At 40.0% G+C, this 18,704-nt stretch overlaps 1 protein-coding gene and 1 pseudogene across 6 annotated transcripts in view; one reads left to right on the forward strand and one right to left on the reverse strand.

The window, feature by feature from the left end:
• Window positions 1-18,465, forward strand: part of LOC111338976 (substance-K receptor) — a 22,615-nt gene extending 4,150 nt beyond the window's left edge. The window contains exons 1-2 of one of the 6 annotated variants that reach the window (XM_022945547.2): window positions 9,607-9,721; window positions 16,972-18,465. In XM_022945547.2, the coding sequence (XP_022801282.1) occupies window positions 17,107-18,162 (1,056 nt within the window). In that variant the 5' untranslated portion in view covers window positions 9,607-9,721; window positions 16,972-17,106 and the 3' untranslated portion in view covers window positions 18,163-18,465. Of the gene's footprint in view, window positions 1-9,606; window positions 9,722-12,463; window positions 12,622-14,215; window positions 14,716-15,856; window positions 16,644-16,971 lie in introns of those variants that run through there. The other 5 variants (XM_022945556.2, XM_088732202.1, XM_022945565.2 and 2 more) reach the window with 5 other exon arrangements.
• LOC148724207 (uncharacterized) lies at window positions 203-2,599 on the reverse strand (annotated as a pseudogene).
• Window positions 18,466-18,704: the final 239 nt, after the last annotated feature.

Consider the following 18,704-nt stretch of genomic DNA (forward strand, 5'->3'; position numbering starts at 1 on the left):
ATGAAAACCATAACCAGGTAGATTTCCATAAAATCCTCTACAATACAAAATATTAACAGCGTAAAAAACGATCCAAAATAACTCACTTTCGGCTCACATCCGACTCCTTTTTTTCTAATGTCAAAGTGTCGGGAAAACTATAGATAACGGAGTCAAATCTGAACAGATTTAAAGTCTAATAATCTGATAAGTAAAAGCATATCTAAAACTATACAGAAAAGAAGAAAGGTGAATGGCAAATCTAGAACCTTATATACAAGACGGCTAAAAGGCATAAAACAATGTCAATGGCTCCCTCGGCAGCTGCGATTTCAAAGTCACAATTATTGTAGTCATACGAAGCGCGGCGCTTCACCCGCGATCCTCGAAGGCAAACTAAGGCCGACCAAAGGAGGGCAAAGGATGTCTTTGCTCGGATCCAGGAAATTGTTTGCGAGTATCGTTCCCCTTTCTTGGCGGCTATCAGCTCGGCCAATCGGCAGTGGTATCTTATGCATTCCATCCCCATCCCTCCCGTAGTTGTAAATACAAGCGGCGTGAACGAGCCATGCTCAACATCCAACACTCTCCTTGAGTACAGCCGCTTCTTGTCGTTTTCATGGATACGATAAATCTGCTGCGGTTCCCAGTCCTTGTAAGACTCGGCATTAGGGAGGCAAACCCTCACATCCAAGAATGCCGAGCTCTGGGGATCCCAGAAGCCACGCGCCCGAACGTCCAATCTTGCGTCTTGTGCTCTGTTAGACCCTCTGCTGAGTTGTTCTTCAGTGATGTCTTGGAGAACTAGCCCGACCTCGACATCGGTACACACTATACTCAAAAGGTCGGCCTCAAGGTCTCTGAACTCATTATGTCGTTGGATAACAAAGCCCCCTCGTTTGCAAATCATTGCGTGGTCTACTGTGAGGTTTTCCCCACACGCACACATTGATGGAATGTCATCGAACGGCCAATCATAGCGTAATTTAACAGCATCGCGAAACTCTCTCTTGCCGAGGTTGAAACCGTGTTCTTGAAGGGGAAGAGCTGTGAGCCATACAGAGGAACCTTTTTGTTACGCTAGTTCTGGAGCTCGCTTGGTCTTCCGTGAAACCATTTGTTTGAGATTATCTGCAATCACTGAAAGTTCTTAAGCTTTTCCATGTTTGACAGCCTGACGCCCTGACGCGATGAGGGACTCGTCCGGTAGTTGATGAGTTTGAGCCATGATATGTTCGACAAGAGAAGGTGTCACCTGAGTAGATGAGGCATGTTCGCGTGCCGCCTCGTGACATGGGTTGCTCAAGCTCAGGCCGCCTAACCACACTGGTAGTGCTAGAGCGTCTCTATCCAGTTTGCTACACTTGCGCCCTACGATTGCTGGTATAAGGACCTGGGAAATAGCCTCTTCAAGTGGCTCTAGAAGATCTTGGATATCAGGGGGAATTCTTAGGAAGTACGTCCAATGATGCTTTAAACCAAACGTGTATGCGGCATAGCTGGCCTGCGGTTGAATCTGTGCAAATTCAACCAGCTGAACAACTTCATTGACACAGTTAGTTACTTTCTCGTTGACATAGTCCTGCAGACAATCTCTTGAGCCTATCACAGCGCCAAGATGCTTCTGCCCTTCTACTGTCACATTAATGGCTGTATCTTTAAAGGCTACTTTAACAAGTGCCTCCTTTTCTGGCTTTGCAACAATCCAGCACTTTTTTCCGTTTGGAAAGTAGCCAATGTCTGGACCGAATTTATTAAGACCATCCCACCATTGCTTGATTTCTGAGATAGTGCCAGCTCCACAAGCATCAGCTGCGAACCAGCATTGCTTTGCATCTGACATGGCCTGTATACTTGTTATCAAGGGCTGGGTGCTGAGGGCATATATTGCCATAGCAAGTGGGTCGCCTTGAGTTGTTCCCTCGGCTGAAGTTATCTCTTTACCACCGGTGATAAATAACCGAGCGGAATGGCGATAGGTGTTTACGGCGTAGACTGCAATTACAGGACAAAGAACGCGGATATTGAGTAGAGCCGCTGCCTTATTCAGGGCATTAAATTCATTAGACGCATATATCAGCAGGACCGCGTCGGTGTCATCTGCTTCGAAGATTCTAGGCATAGCGTGTATTGCAGCCTCGCTCCCTGATTTCTGCCCCGAGCCACTTGCCTCAACAACGTCCCGCTTGGCTATGTTCATGACGCATTTCCCGCATAGTCTCCTGATCACTTCTCCAACTCCTATTTGGCCTCACAGCACCCTCTCCCTTATCTAGAGGGATGAGGCGACTCGCTAATAATGGCTCTATGGTCGAAGGATCTATTTAATAAGTACATAGAGTCTTTGCCATTGTAGCTATCGCCTCACACAGCTTCTTCGATGACTGTTTGAACGATTTACAAGCCAGCATTCGTCTGAAGCCGTTTGCGTCAACACCACAAGGACCCCAGAACCTTTTGTTCTTAAAGCAGCTTGTCTGACTGTTTCACCATTGATCCCAGAGTAAACTGATTCGGGAAACTCGTCATCAATCGGCCCAAACAGGAGAAGTAAGCCCAATTTGGCTGGTTGAGGATTGGAGTGTTTTTGCTGTAGTCACGCCATAACTTCATCGGTCAGCGGTAATATATCACCACTAGTACTTTCTCTCAGGAAGCGAAGTGCTGAATTTATCTGACCCCCGAGCACGAGTTTGGTGAACAGTTTCGATTTATCAGGTGGATTTGAAATATTTGACGAAACATTGTCGACGGAAAGTTGATTACGCAGTACGTTTCATTGTTGTACAGCTGTATTCCAGCTGTATTTCATTGCTGTACAGCTGTATTATCACTTTTGATTTATCATGTAGATTTCAAATATTTGACGAAACGTTGTCGACGGAAAGTTGATTAAGCAATACGTTTCATTGTTGTACAGCTGTATTCCAGAAATGACTGCAATAGGTAGAGCTGTAGCGAAGTAACAACTAAACCAAGTGACACAAATCACAGCTCTAGTAACAGTCAATGTTATTTAATAATAATTTAATAATTTAATATTTATATTGCGCAAATTAACATGTGTATATGATCAAATACGCATCACAACACTTTTCGGGGGACTTTGGCCAGACTGCATCAGCAGTTTACAAACAATCGAAGGAAACTCATTTGAAGATGCCCCCTCTCCCCAATTCCCAGTAAACAGGCCATCGTGAGTGGGTTCTTTAACGTCTCTTGCCTAACCAAATGAACTAATTAATAGATGCAGGAGACGGGACCTACAGTTTACTCGTCCTTATCCGAGAAGACTAGAATGTCTATCCATTTCTTATTAAAGAAAGGTAGCACATGCCGCTCCTCAGTTATTTTAAGACATTGAGTGCTAGTCCGGTTGGGGCTCGAACCATCGACCTCGACCTCCCGCACAACAGTCCAGCGCTCTAACCAATTGAGCTAACCGGGAGGCAGTTATTTTTTTCATCACGGGCTTCACAATTGCTCTGTATCTCTCCAAAGCTATGGTCGTGTGAGTTACAACAGAAACGCAAACAAACCCATCTTGAAGTGGGGTCAAGAACTTGCACATAAACTCGCCAAAAGGCCAGTGATAGTAAATTTCCAAAATGCGCAAAGGCCCTACCACAAAGGCGACAGCGAGATCGGCAATGGCGATGTTCATGATTAAAGAATTACAGGGAGTTCGCATTTCTTTAGCGAAGGATAGTAAAAATAATCAAAGAATTTCCATTGAATCCACTGAGAGTATAAAACTGTATAGCACCGTTGCAATGCCTAAAAATGGCCCTTGTGGCAACAGCAGCCCCTGATAACCTGCCAATGATGAAGGGCAACTTAAGAGGATGACTTAACTGATTCTATGATTTTCATTTATCGAGTGTTAATCTGCCTTGTTACACGAATGAAATAATGACACCTTGCTGATCGGAAATAAAGCTCCAGATTCTTTTAACAATAGCTATTGGCCAGTTTGCGTTCTTGAAGTGTTGACTACAAGACCGCGACGTCACAATGGCGATTTCTGTCATCCAAAAAATTACGAGGGTCCGCATTTCTTTCAAGCGAGCGAAGAATGTCAAAAATAATTAAAGAATTTCTTACGAATCCGGTGTTAGATATAAAACTGTAGAAAGACAAACGGGTTACAAAAGTAATTCCCTCGCAGGGGAACTGTTTCTTTTTAGCTCGTGATATAAGGTCCGTACTAAAAAGACCGAGGGCCGATATTCTTCCAGTACGGTCCCGAGCAAGCTTGGTTTTAAAGAGATTTATTATACGACTGAAGTTCAAAGGGACACAAGTGCGGTATCATTCGGGACCATTCGGGACAGTGCCTGGTCCAATACTCAGAGAATATTGGACCGGCAATAAAGCATTTTGATTGGTTGATTTTAGTCATTGGCCCTCTGACTGCCCGAGTCGTGTAATAAAAAATAATTCCACATTTCCGACCAGGAAGGTTCCAGACATCTTCAATGATAGGCTTGCTGCTTTTGAAAGGTGTTAATTAAATGACCAGCGGATAGGCACAAAATAAAGTATTCTGAATTATTGATCACTGTGATAAGAAACATTTGCAACGAAAGGGGTGTTGAAGTCCTAAATGTAATAACTTTCCTACATGTAATAAAGTCCTAAATGTAATAACACTTGGTCCTAAATGTAATAACATTTGGTCCTAAATGTAATAACATTTGGTCCTAAATGTAATAATCCTCTGGTGAAATCGTTCGACTGCACTAATGGATCGTTATAGCGTACATCCACATTGAGGTGTTAAAGTGACAGCTGTTGCGCCAAAAATCCTCTGACCAGTATTCATGTCACATTGCGGGCTCGTTGATATCAACCAGCATATTATACTTACTAGTCGCAAGTCGAGTAGCATTGGCTGGAGACCGTTATACTGACAGCATCTAATGACAGCCGGCCAAACAATGAGTACGCTGACCAATACCTCCATATATCACTGGCTCAGACTCTTAAGTACAATAGATTTTGGAAAAATGTGATAACATTATACTTGTGTGATCAGTGACGGAGGTACAAGTCATAAACAAAATTCAGAACTTGAACAAGGAAGTCTGCAGACTTGTAGGTAGGACAATTTGCGGGCTTGGATATAAATTTTTTATCTTTACTTTTTAGACCAGACTTTGTTAGCATGCACATTTTGTTTCCCAATTAGGACCTTGTGACAGTTCTCCAGAATAAAGTTATTGTTTTCAAATTGTCGAATATTTTCGTGTTAATATGAATAGCGACGAGATGATTTTTCTCCCCAAGAGAAGATAATTGGGAACAATTGTGTTCTCTTGATCTTGAAATGCATGCAACAAATCCAACAAACAAAAAAGGTACAGCGTGGATCTGCATCAAATTATATACTCAGTGACTTACATTAAACAGGTGTAAAGCAAAAGAAGCTGCTGAACAGCACATTCAAAATGGTTATCTATGTGAAAGATTGTTAATGGCGTACCGATCACCAAAATCTCACGCAAAAGTTTGTGCTTTTGCTTTCTCTGATGATGTGAGTAAAACTAATCGTGTCTACCGTTTTTTAATGGTCTACTAATTTATTTAAAGAAAAAAGGGAAACATGGTTTGCTCGACGCGCTGATCTCCTTAACGATCAAACATGAGATAAAACAGCATAACCTGACTCTGAAACGGACTTTTCTTCTACTGAATCGACACTATGAGAGGGACATGCGCATAAAGAGCACAACTTTTCCGTTTCAAATTAGCTGGCAGTAACACAAAAGATTTGCCCCATTAACGTTGTATCGACTGGTTGAACTGACTTTGAAAAGATTCTTGAGTTCATATAGCAACAATCGATTGGTGATGATAAAAATTGTAATAAGCGCGAAAAACATTCCACGAACCTGTGAAATATTTCCGGAAGTTTTCTTTGAGATCTACATCGAATGTTGTACGCTAATACTTGCTTTGATTTAACATAAGATTGAATATTTTGGCCGTTATGGTTTTAGCGTTACAAGCATTATTGCGGGATAGGTCTGTGGCCCTATAAAGATCGTGAAAACCTCGAAGGGAACAGGAAACCCTCAGCTTTAGCAGGCGACGTCCTGCTCGACCTTGTTGAATACGTGCAGCTGCCGTGCGATACTGGAGAGCCGGCGAAAGGATATCGGTCAAATAACTGAGACCATGGTGATAAGGCACTATATTACGAGGGTAGTCGAATGTTAAAATCATCAGAGGTGAACAACTGAGTGGCGGTTGAAGAATTTGAAAGGACGAAAGAATCTGGTGAGGGGGTGCTGGCTTTCTCTTTGCGAGACAACGAAGTCGACAAAGGCATAGTCAACGATGGTGATGAGGTAGTAGATGTTTAGTTTGTTTTAGACGTAGACAGAAGGGATGTCAAATATCACATCGCAATTCTTCTTCTTTGTAATTGTAGTCGTAAGTATGGGGCCCGGTGGTAACTAAGTTTAGACGCAGCTGGGGCAGTAGGTGCCGAGTATTCTGACTGTATAGCATAACTGCACAGCAATTGAAACCAGCGGTCAATCGTTGGGCATGTGCGAGTGAATCAATCTGGCCAGCCGCGCACAAATTCCCCGCGCAAAATTTTTAACGAAAACATCAAGAATCAACCGCTGTTCCCAAGTAGGTATAAGAAAATCTATAAAAATCTGCAAAAGGAATCAAAAGAAGAGTAAAGAAAAACTGAAGACTTTTCAAACGCAAAGCTTATCATCAAATACATTATCCTACTGTTTTAAAGAAGCACTCTTAGGAAACCGCCCTATAATTTGAAAACCCGAAAAATTCAGTTATTTCATTATAATATGAATTTTTAACGATTAATAAAGCCTTTTCAATAATAATTTTAGTTGTAAGTCAATTCTAGAGCGAGAAATTACGATTTGAAAACCGTTCCGCCATTAATTTTCGTAATCACGGCCAACTTATCTTCGATCAGCGGTCACTCCCATTGTAACGTAGATTACTCAAAACACTGTCGGCGTCATTTTATATTTATACGGAAACCTCGTGAAATTTAGTGAAATAGTCTTAAAGGTAAAAGGTAAAGTCTGTTTACGAGCCTAGTGGCCCATCAGGCTAGAGCTTAACTCCAGTTTCTGTAGCATGAAGCGACTAGGACAGTATGTCTACTCCCCCTGGATGGGACGCCAGTCCATCGCAGGGTTAAGGGTTACCCCCAGCATTAAATTGCCGGTACTCATTTAAACACCTGGGTGGAGAGAGGCACTGTGAGAGTAAAGTGTCTTGCCTGAGAACAACACAACGTCCCGGCCGGGGCTCGAACCCAGACCACTACATCCGGAGTCGAGCGCACCAAAAACCTCGTGAAATTTAGTGAAATAGTCTTAGTCTTAGTGTTATAAAAGCAATACGTACGATCAAAATACTGTTTTTGAAAATTAGCCACGAGCACGGCGCGTCAAATGAGTAATCTACGTCACGCTCCAAACTCGCGCCAGTCCTCTTGAGTCTGGCAAGTGGTGGCTGGTGCCAGTTTCCTCGCGCGGGGAACAGGTCACTCTTGAGTGACGTGCGAGATAAACGTGCGAAAGAAGCGCGAGATCAAAAGATGAAAATTCAAAACAAATTAAGATGGTGGCGCGTGGATTTTTTTCTACTTTTGTGAGAAGTTTAGCTAGGAGCGTGTATTTGATGTGTTGAGCGGCCACTGTGATTGCAGGAGATAGAAACTATGATAAAGAAGACGATTTTCGGAGAAGTAAAGGTTGCTTCACTTCACATCTAAAAGAAATATTCAGCCGATATGAAATCTTGCGACGGCGAAAAAAAGAACTAAAGTGAAGGATAATCTACCTGAAGAGGAAGAAGACTTTGAAACTTTAAGGAAAATATAATGATATAGCCAGAAGTCGTGTGTAGGATTTTTAAGATGAGCCCGGGAGGCTGTCTTTGACAGCTGTTTAATGACTTTCTCAGCTGTAAACGTCTGTAAACATCAGATCGTAGGCGCACATGCAATTGTCAGCGGTAGCTATCACAGATCATGAGCAAATGTCGATCTTATAGAATTCAGATTTTTAAATGCGCGAGAACGCGCGTGGAAATTGCTTAACTCACCAAAGCTATTGCATGAAAACAAGTCAGGTGACCCCATCTTTTTATTGTTCCAATATGATATTAACGTCGAAAGAAATCATTTGAAAAAAAAAATAGAAAATTCTACGGAAGGAAGTTTGCGATGTGTGAAAATTGCCTTTTTCCTAGATTTCCTGAAATTCCCCTCCGTAGAATTTTTTAAAAATTTTTGTGCATTTTCCTTTTCAAGTGCCAAAAGCAATCACTGAAAAAAAACACGAGGTCACCGGGTTAGTTTTCGAATTATTTAAGCTACAAGCTAAAAAATGCGTCTAAATAAGCCTATGAAAGCGTTGCCATGGAAACTGCTAGTGACAAAGTGACACCTATTTTTGGATTACCAATGATTATATAATTCAACCCAGTAAAAGTGTTCAACTGGCCTCGGTCAGTCTTTCTGTAGTATTCTTTTAAAGTTACAAACCATCAAAAATATGAAAACCGGTACCAGCCACCTTAAGTCAATACGCGTGCCTCTGCGCTTCTAAAACACAGTGACTTACTCGCTTGTGTGGTTGATTGAAACTTTTGGACAATGTCTGCGACGAAGTCGCAGAAAGTGGTAGAAGGGCTAGACATTCAAAACAAAGAAAAAGTTTAAACGACCCTCTTGGGTTTATTGTGCTACAAACACAGCTGCCTTTCTTTCTCGATTGTCAAAATAAACAAATGATTCTCTTGATTCTTATCAGAGCGAAATCTTTTTGCTTTATATTAAATCGTTCATTTACTAAAGCCAAAGATAAAATCTATCTTAACTAGAAGTCGTTTACCGTCGTTTCTTTCAATTTTGGTTAATTTTCTCACGCTGAAAGTATCATACACACTCAATAGAATATATAATTTCAACTGATACTGTTTATCTGAAGAAGAATACCCTCCCTACCCTCGAAAAAATCCGTTCAAAACATCAGGAACATTAATTTAGCGCGCGGTGCTTATTTACCCCGATGATGACCTAGTGTCGAAAACGTTTGGATTTTACTTTTCAAATAAATTTTTGCTTTGTAAACGGCTCTTTTTTAAACCCGTGCTAAGATTGAAAGGTTTTTAAATGATTTTTTCTTTGAATTTCTGTCTGTTTGTTCTCAAGGTCACATTTCAGAGTATCCGGCGCGAATTGTGTAATACCGCTCGGATGAATTGTTTTAATTCAAAGGGGAAATTTCCCTTCTTAAGAAACATCACGCTACATTTACTCTTTCTCAAGAACAATAGAAGGACTCAGTCGGAGCGCAACCTCGGTCGCCTTCCGAACACTCAGAGCAAGTTTCAGAATGAATTCCGTGATGCGATTGCGCATTTCCGATGTATAAATCATTACGCTGTGTCGAAAACGTGCAAAAGCTAGCGTACTCACGATTTATTTTCTTGGTTCGATTTTGCTATTACACTCCAATAAACTCCCTCTCACAACTCTCACGAAAACACACACCACGTCTCCTTGTAAGCGCGTGGAACAGCACCATATATGGGGCGATAAGACACGTGCTGCATACATGCAGTTTGGTTATGTAATAGATAAACGAAATGACTTACGTGTAAGATTAATAAATGTAAAGTACAATTTTCAACAGCTAATCAGTCTCATTGTGCGCCGTCAAGAAACTTGAATTTCAAGGTAGGTATATAACAAGACTAACCACCATTTAGATGCATCTTTATCAACAGAACGAGAAAGATCGCTGCATGTTGTCGCTTTCTGATCGATGTCTCTTGTTAGTCCCTTTTTAAACAGTCACAACAGAACAGAGAAAGCAAATACCCTCACCAAATACCGAGACGATGGCTCAGTGCGAAAAACAAGAACATTTTTCAAACTTTTCGCACAGTAAAAGAAATATCTCCCAAAGTCTAACTCAAAGTAGAGGCAAAGGGTTGCATTTAATACTATTTAATGAGTTTTAAGACTAAGGAAAGTACATATACTGCGGGACTTTTCAAAAGCCTTCAACTGCCAATATTCCTGCGTTATCACTTTCGATTTCTTCCAACATAATGTCCACCACAGCTTGTGGTTTATTTTGGAAGACGCTAAGGAGAAATTAAAATACAATTTCCTATGTATTGAGAAGAAAATGCAAAGAATGCGCCTTTATCTGCTGTCGATTAACGGGTTGTATCCGTCAATATAATCAATGTTGAAGTTTATGTAAATTCTGTTTGGAAACAGTTTCTGCTTCAGTTCTTTCACATGTCCTAGATTGTTCCTAGTCTGAATGGGTAAACAGCACTAGTGGGGATATTAAATTAACTACATCGTTCGTTTACAACTGCTACGATGCTTCCGCAAATTCGGATTTGTCTTCTCATAAATTTCTTTGAGATCCCAAGGTTAAGAGTTTTCAGTTTTCGTGCGATGGTTCTTCAATGACTAGTCGCAGGTTTTTGTCTTTTAAATCTGCATTAGTAAATGGTCAGAGAAATAATTTCGTCTCGTCCGTCTCGTCTCTATGTCTAAATGTAAATGTGGAGGATTTCAGTGAAACGTGATTGGCTGCTGTTAATTGCCGTGACTCGTGATTGCAAAAAGTTAAAAGCCGTGAACTGTGAATGATATGCCAGTCGCGATACGTAAAACAAACATACTATTTTCCGTTATCCGTTATTACTAAGAGGAAAACGCATCTTTTTTCCGTGAAAAATTTCTTGCCGAAAATAGAAAATCTCTTGACCACGCCTGTTCGGTCAAGATGGCTGGATTGGTCAGCGTTCTATTGTTTTGGGATCTGTCAATTTAATGCCAAAAGCACATCAGTATGAAAGTTTGTAGCCAGTGCTTCTCGGCCTTCATCTCAAGCAAAAAAAAACCTTGATTAAAATCAGCGAGTGAGCCCACAATACGCTATGAATTTTGGTCAGAGGATTCTCTGGTGCAACAGTTGTCACTTTAACATCTCAACGTGGATACACAAGCACAGTTCAACTATTGCAATGGAGGCTTATTACGTTTAGGATCAAATGTTATTAAATTTAGGACTTCAACGGGGGGAAATTGAGGATAATTCAGGTGATTGATACCTGCCACAGATTCAGCATTTAAGCTGCGTCTCCTGATAAACAGGAGACTAACACGTTTCCGGTCTGGAACACTCTAGATTCCTTTCACGATTGACGAGTTTGTGTTTGTAAAGTGTTAATTAAATGAAAAACGGGAAAAAACAAAAAATAGAACATTTTTTATTTATTTATCGCTTTCGTGGGAAACGAAAAAAGAAATTACTAAAACAAATTAGAACATCTAAAGCATTTTTAAAAGGAAAAATACGGATTTAGATTTAGAATTTATGAGGACAAGTACGTTTTCAATAATGATTTTAAAACGTGAAAAAGTTTTTTTTTTGGTAGATGTATGCAAATCGAGGCTTCCCCACCAGGTTTACGAGACACCTGGGCGCCTCCACTGTGTGAAAAGTGTTTTGCCACCACTGTCAAAAGAACTTTTCGACGCTAGACTCCTAGAAATGAGATCATGTGAAATTTTCTTTCGCGACTTCAACAGGACAATTTCATCTTGAGAAATTTATCAGTTGCTAAAGTATGCCATTGCTGTCCATTTCAATCGTTTGTATCCTCAACAGTCCTTTTTGTTTAGTTTACTCTCACCCTGCTAAGTTTGTTTATTCCAGCAAACTGTTTTTTCAAGAACTTTTATGTATTTTCAACGTATCTATGACGCTATAAAATTGTGACAAAGCTTTCCCAAGATCTTAATACTGCACAAGGAAATTCTTTGCAAGGTGTGCCGTGCATTTCTTTTCAGTAATTTTAGATTTGAGAATTTCGTGCGAAATCCAATAAGATCCATCAGTTTAGTATGCATGATTATATATGTTTTGTTTCATCACTTATCTGTTGTAAAGTTTATTGATATTTCCCGTATGCAGAATTGAAGTTCCTATATTGCCACTCCTGGGAAAGAAATGTTGAAGAGTCAAATGCGTCTTCACTCCGGTTTATCGACACTTCTACAAAATTCAAAATTCAGGGATTGTGGTAACATTGATAACAAAAAGTATGAGGTGTCATTTTGGTTGAGGTAACGTTATTGTCGTAGAATGTTGCCGGAGAATTATTTGAAAGCACTACGGTGCGTTTCTCGAGTCTATTCTTGTCACTTAACATGAAAAAGTGTTTCAATACCAGTTTCGCTTTATAGCAAACATGATAATGTATTTTTTGCAAATTTAATAATCGGAGTGTATACGCAGGAAACATGCATGATTTACATTTGCTAAATTGAATCGCTCCGCCCTGTTATTTACTCCGATTGATTGGTTCTGATTTACACCTACAAGCCTCTTTGACGCCGTCTGGTTTTTTCGTTTTTACCACTTGTCCGTTTCGTTTAGGCGCATTATTCGCAACCTCCTCGTTGGAACAGCAAGTTATTCGAAAAAGGCTTATCATCCGCTTTTTTCAAATATATACATATCAGTGGCAAACTGGTCATCAGCAATCTAATCTGCTACTTCGACAGGAACTCTCTCGGTTAAATCTCGAGATAGCAGTTATTTCTAGGTAAGAGTTAAATATTCATAGATTGATAACGCTATGGAAGAAAATTAAACGATGGAAAGATATCTACTGAGGTGAGGAGAAAACAATGGACCCGGAAAATATTCCCCCGCTGTTTTGATTTTTCGTTTCTTTGATAACTGAAGTTTTACAGTCATCTTAGCATTGCCTAAGTCCCACTGGGTTTCATTTTGTTCCAAAGCAACGGCGACAGCTGACAGCTGACGGCTCGTTATAGCTGTAAAGGTCCTTAGCACGGCTGTCCAATTGCATCTTTTATTCTTTTCGTCTTCTTTAAAAAGTACAACTCCCATGCAAGTATATATTCAATCAGTTTAGTTTCATGTTTATAATCCGCTGTAATGGGCGATCGCTTGTTAAGAAAGCTCTTTTTTCGGTAGGGAAGGGATCAACTCTCAGGAACGAGATTCCATTAAATCACGAGAAAAAAACGCGCGATGTGAAACAAATTGATTAAGTTTCCCCCTTTTTTCCTCGTATTTGAGATAAGAGATCTAGACTATTCTTTTTTAGCGTCGGTATTGTTATACTTTGGATGTTGTAGCGATAGTTTATTAATTTTTATAATCAGTTGAGGAAATATTGGGTTTACAACAATCCTAGTCCAGTGAGAGAGGGGAGCTGGGGTGATGATGTCCCCCCCCCTGGCCAACTGTCGCAAATATTAACCCGGTTTACAGATTTAGAAATAAAAACAACGAAGCTCTCTCTAACCTGATACATTTTGATACAGGCCAAGGTGAGCGAGACTGAAAAAAACCCGGCTCGAGCCTTTTCAAATACTTCACACGTTTTATCCTTTAAGACACACACTTTCCGTGACTTTTTTGTTAACCACGACTCGTAAATTCCCTTACCGTTGATGGGAAAAAGAAACCGGTTTTGAAACGGAAAATCATCCCATCTCGTCAGTGGAGCATGAAATATTTTCCGGCCTAATTTTTTGCGAATGATCCTTGATCCGTAGAAGAGATGAGGGAGGTTTTATGCGTGAGAAGTACAGGTACAATGTACTTTGACTAAAACAATAAGAATAATATGTGAGAAAATTAAATGTCCTTCGCTGATTGTAACTCCTAAACCAACAAGATCTGAATGTTAGCTCTCTCCTGGTTGGCTACAAGAATTTGGTGTTAAATCAAGTTAACAGCTTCAACTGACAAGATTGAGTATTCTCATTACCTGTTTACTGGATAATGTGCCGAATCGAAATATGGCGTCCAATTTGAATTGCCATTGTTCTGGACCTACTAGCCTCTCGCAGATGTGATAATCCTTATGTGTTTCCACGTCAAGACGAGGCTAGTAAGTCCAAAACAATGGTAATTCAAATTGGACGCCATATTTCGATTCGGTCAATATAGGGAGAAGTCACATGTTCAACACTTCTGGAACTTAATTAAGGCTTAACGATCGATGTTCTGCTTCTCGAACCATGATAATACAAAAAAATTAATTTGTTCCCAGGTGAACCTTCAGTTATAATGAACCAGGCCCAGAAAAACCTGCTCTTGTAAGACGCAAAAAGGAACCAATCTGCAAAACAAAACTCCCGCCAAACTTTTATGCGAAATAAGCAATGTTCTTTTGTGAAAAGGAACGTTCCCCTTTTCGGGTCGATGACAAAAGTGATTGTTTATCATCGATGGTAAGATTGGCAGTTTTCCTACAGATTATTTTGGCGCTTTATCGAGTAGTTACCGCCCCTAGCCAAAGATTACCAGCCAAACATTACCAGCCCCTTAATTTTCTTTCTATCATATACGTGCTTATGAAATTCTGTTAAGCTGTGGGATGTCTTAGTCGTCTGTGCTGGTGCTATGAGCCGTCGTCCACATTTTGCGAGATATTTATGTAGTAGCACTTGAACATCCTTCAATATATGCTTTGTGTTGATTGGAGACTTCAAAAGCTCTTAAGAACCATAAGCCACCAAAACAACACTTGTCAGTTTGTATCTCATGCACTTTCCCATAAAGCTTTTAGTTTGTATACCTCGTGAATATGTCTTAGATACTGAAGAAACCTCTTTTCTCCCGACTGAGTGAGACAATTTTTAACGCCTCTGGCCTCAGGGTAAGTAAAACCGAAATTTTAATCAGCATTAAGATTGTTAGAAAAATAATAGCTTTTGCCCTTTGTTAAAACGTTTCCGAATTTTTTCTTCAATGAACGGCTCTAAGACGAAGAAAAACATTTGTTTTTATGTTGCATTTTCGCTGGTATGAATAGTGAAAGATGAAACAGAACGGAGGAAATATGCTCTGTACATATATATCCCAGGATAACTAGCCTCGTCGTACGCTTTTAAGGGAACGCCAAGTTCTTCTATTTTATTTTTTTTATCATTACAATTCAAGGGTTGAAATTATCAACGGGCAAATTTAACAGAAGCTAAATCGCTCACGGACGCTAATGCAAGCACTCAGTCCGTAATGACGAGCCGTAGTAATATGTTTTTCTCATCTGGAATTTTAGTTTTATTTCAGTTTTGTCTTGTTTTTGTTTTGTTTTGTATTTTTTTAAATTTGTTATGGAGTTTTTGGGATCTTGCCCTTTTGAGTTTTCTTTTAAGTTGATGACGGAAGTTATGTTTAATTCAATTCGAGAAGAAAGTTCTAACAGCAAGGTGCATGCAAGAGGAAATAAATTGGACTTCATCGTCTTAAGACGATTTCAAAACCTTTCATTTGTTACGCGTGGGTGTTTGTCTGTTTGCAGATAACCTCATTTGCCTGTCAGTCACAAAAAGTGCAAAGACAACATTGTTTGCCCTGTAAAATATTTACAATGTCTTCTATATTAAAGAATGCTTTGTTTGTTTCCACCATGTGACAGATGACAAAGCAGTGAACAATTGGCTCGGCTGTAGGGCAATAAATTTTCATCTCTATTTGACCAAATTTCGTAAACGCGAAACAAAGCACTTAGTGCACGCATTTGTCGAATTCTGTAATTAGCGTCCAAACCTTTTTTTTTTTTTATTTCAGTTTTCTTAGCAGATGCGACCAAACTTGACAATAATGAATTTACTCTTGATGTGGTAGTTTTCAGATAGATCTCGTTTCCCCTTTTTGATTTCGCGTAATAAAAGGATGGATTTACAGAAATAGAATGATATATCCACATACAGTCAGACCCTCCGGATGCTTCTGCTATCAACCTACGGAGGTAAATTTGCCGCCTTTCCGGTAGAAATGAAAAAGCTCTTTGCATACTAAATCACATTAAGACTGACAAGTTTGCTCACAGTTCATGAAATAGAAAAAATAATTCAGGGTGTAGAATTCTAATTATCATTTTAGGGATCTTTTTTCGAGAATTTTTTTTTTCTCTTTTTACAAAATTACAAATAAATTAATAAACGGGAACTGTATGATTTAAGGCCTTGTTAGTTTCCAATCATGAAAATTGGTGAAATGATAGCAGTCTGATGATTTACAAGAATCTTGACTTAGCCCAAAGTAAGTCAAAGAAATGCAAAATAACTCTTTCTTTTGGGTGGAAATGAGAGGAAGCTAAGGAACGGGAGAGAACAATCCCATTTTTACAACGTAGCTCCATTTTCTGCCTTTAAAAGCACACACAACCCACAATTCCTCGATTCACTCCGACGAAGGGCTAACGCTCGAAACGTCAGCTTTTATAATCGTAACGGTGGCCAATTTACCATTTCAACTTCGTTGATATATCCAAACCATTTTTACAACCTTCGGTTAGGATCCGGATGTTGGACCGTGACTTGACGGCTGAGATACATGCATAATACATTGAAGTTTAAAGTATTTAAACTCAAATTCCTCACTTATTTTGGAAAAAGGAGTTCCATTTTCTGCTACATTTTTCTCAGAGTTGCTAAAGGCGAATGCGAGGATAACTTCGATTTGCTACTATCTGCATGGGAACAAAACTTGGAGAACATGTTTGCTGATCGGAACAATAATCCAATGCAAACATGGAGGAGAACATTTTGTTCAATGATGCACTGGCCCTTTAAACCATGGGTAATTTCTTACGATTTGCAATATATATTTAATATACTGCAACATTTATTTTTTTTCCAGACCCAGTTTCAACTAAGACTCAGAGTCTATTACACAGAAAAATGTGCCTCTGCACAAAACGAATTGTTTTAAAACACACAACTGGACGTTTTTTGCAGCCACTGAGACACAATTTAATTGATAAAATGTGTCAAACATCTAGGGAACGGTTTTAAGCCGATGCAAATGTCACCGTTGACGAAGTGACTGCGATGCGACTCTTTAATTTCATCTCTTGTGATTTTGACAGGCATTACACTGATCAAATGATTCTCTTTGTGTTGAATAGGCAGGTGGCGACACACAGCTGCTAATACAAATGCGTAGTTGTTAGATGAAAAACTTATATCAGCGCATCATATTGTTGCCAGGCCAGTTCACATTGGCGTCAAATGTCACTGGTTGAGTTCAACGCACAACCAAGATGTATGGAGAAAATTTCACGCAGCCACAAAACGTAACTCAATTTGACATCAGATCCAGCTATGCAGAGCTCGCTCCACCATTGTTCACCGCTATCATAGGTGTGGGTTTAATCGGTAATTTGATGTTGATTTACACCGCGCTCCGTTGGCCAGAAATGAGAACACCGTGTAACTATCTGATCGTCAACAACGCATCTGCGGACCTTTGTGTGGTTCTCATAGGAGCACCAATGAGGATAGTTGAAGTGTACCACGGATGGCCCCTGGGAGAACTTGCCTGTCAGATTCTTGCACCAACTCAAGATGTTTTCGTCGTGGTGTCGGTGCTAACTTACACTCTGATCGCGTGGGAGAGACACAGAGCTGTTTTAACACCTTTTAAACCCAAACTAACCTTGAGAACGATAACAATCGCCTCCGTTTTCATTTGGATTGTCTCATACCTAAGCACAGGCCTACCAGTCGCATTGCTTTGCAACTTGCATACAATTCAAGGAACACCTCGATGCTTGGTAACGTTTCCATCAGACATTACTCAGCAGATGTACGGGTCTTACTTGGTGATCTTTTTCATAGTGTTGCCACTCTTTCTACAGACATATGCATATTCTCGTGTGGTTCATTGTCTAAGACGCAAAGGGGTGGAGAGTTCTTTCAGTGGCTCCACGAGAGGAAGCGTTAGAAGAAAGAGCAGTAAACGGAAGCTCATTCGAGTGACAATACTTCTGATGATAATCTTCCAAGTTTGTTACCTACCAAGAGGAGTGTTGATGCTCCTTTATGAATTCGCGCGCGAGTTAACGACCCATCCAGTTTATGGAAAGATCAATCTGTTTTTCATGGCTCTATACTATGCCAAACATGCCATCAACCCAATAATATTGTTTACTGTAAGTACAGATTTTCGCTCTCGATTCCCGTGCAGATTAACAAACCTGGGAAAGTGGAATTTTCCCGCGTTCAAAAGCGTATTCTTATCTCGTAAATCAACCCTGAATACTCCCTTCATGGATGCTGAACAAAAACAGCCTATCAATGTAGAGGCAAAACTTTAACAAGGCTGACTGCAAAGGCAAACAGCTACATTGGGGTCTCTTTTAAAACACCAGCACCTACAATTCTCATTTTTTCTTTTCTCCTGAGCGTTTTGAAAGAAAGCCTGGAATAACAGTAACTTTTGCATAATACATGGCGTACCACGTTGTAATTTGACCATTGCATTCTGAGAGAAAACGAGACGAATCTTTGGCTCGGGAGATTTACATTTACCTGTCCAAGCTAATTAAAATCTTCCCGACATATACAAGTACTTAGCTGAAGTAAAGACCACAAAAAATAAACATTTAAACAAAACATAACGTGTTCTGTGTTAACATATATCGAAGCTCAAGTATGGAGTCATCTCTGTGAAAACATTCTACTGCAACGCACATCACTCTTTTGACGGAAAATTTCTACTTAATGAACACAGAGTTTACGAACTCTCAGCTGCTAATACACGTGGCAACAGAGTCGTGGGTGGGTGGCTGGGAAAAATTTCTCTCGTAATTTACCTTACGCAAACAAATTTTGAAATCCCTTCCCCCTACTTTGCTTA

Source organism: Stylophora pistillata, chromosome 9, assembly GCF_964205215.1.
Source record: "Stylophora pistillata chromosome 9, jaStyPist1.2, whole genome shotgun sequence".
In the NCBI taxonomy this organism is placed as follows: domain Eukaryota; kingdom Metazoa; phylum Cnidaria; class Anthozoa; order Scleractinia; family Pocilloporidae; genus Stylophora; species Stylophora pistillata.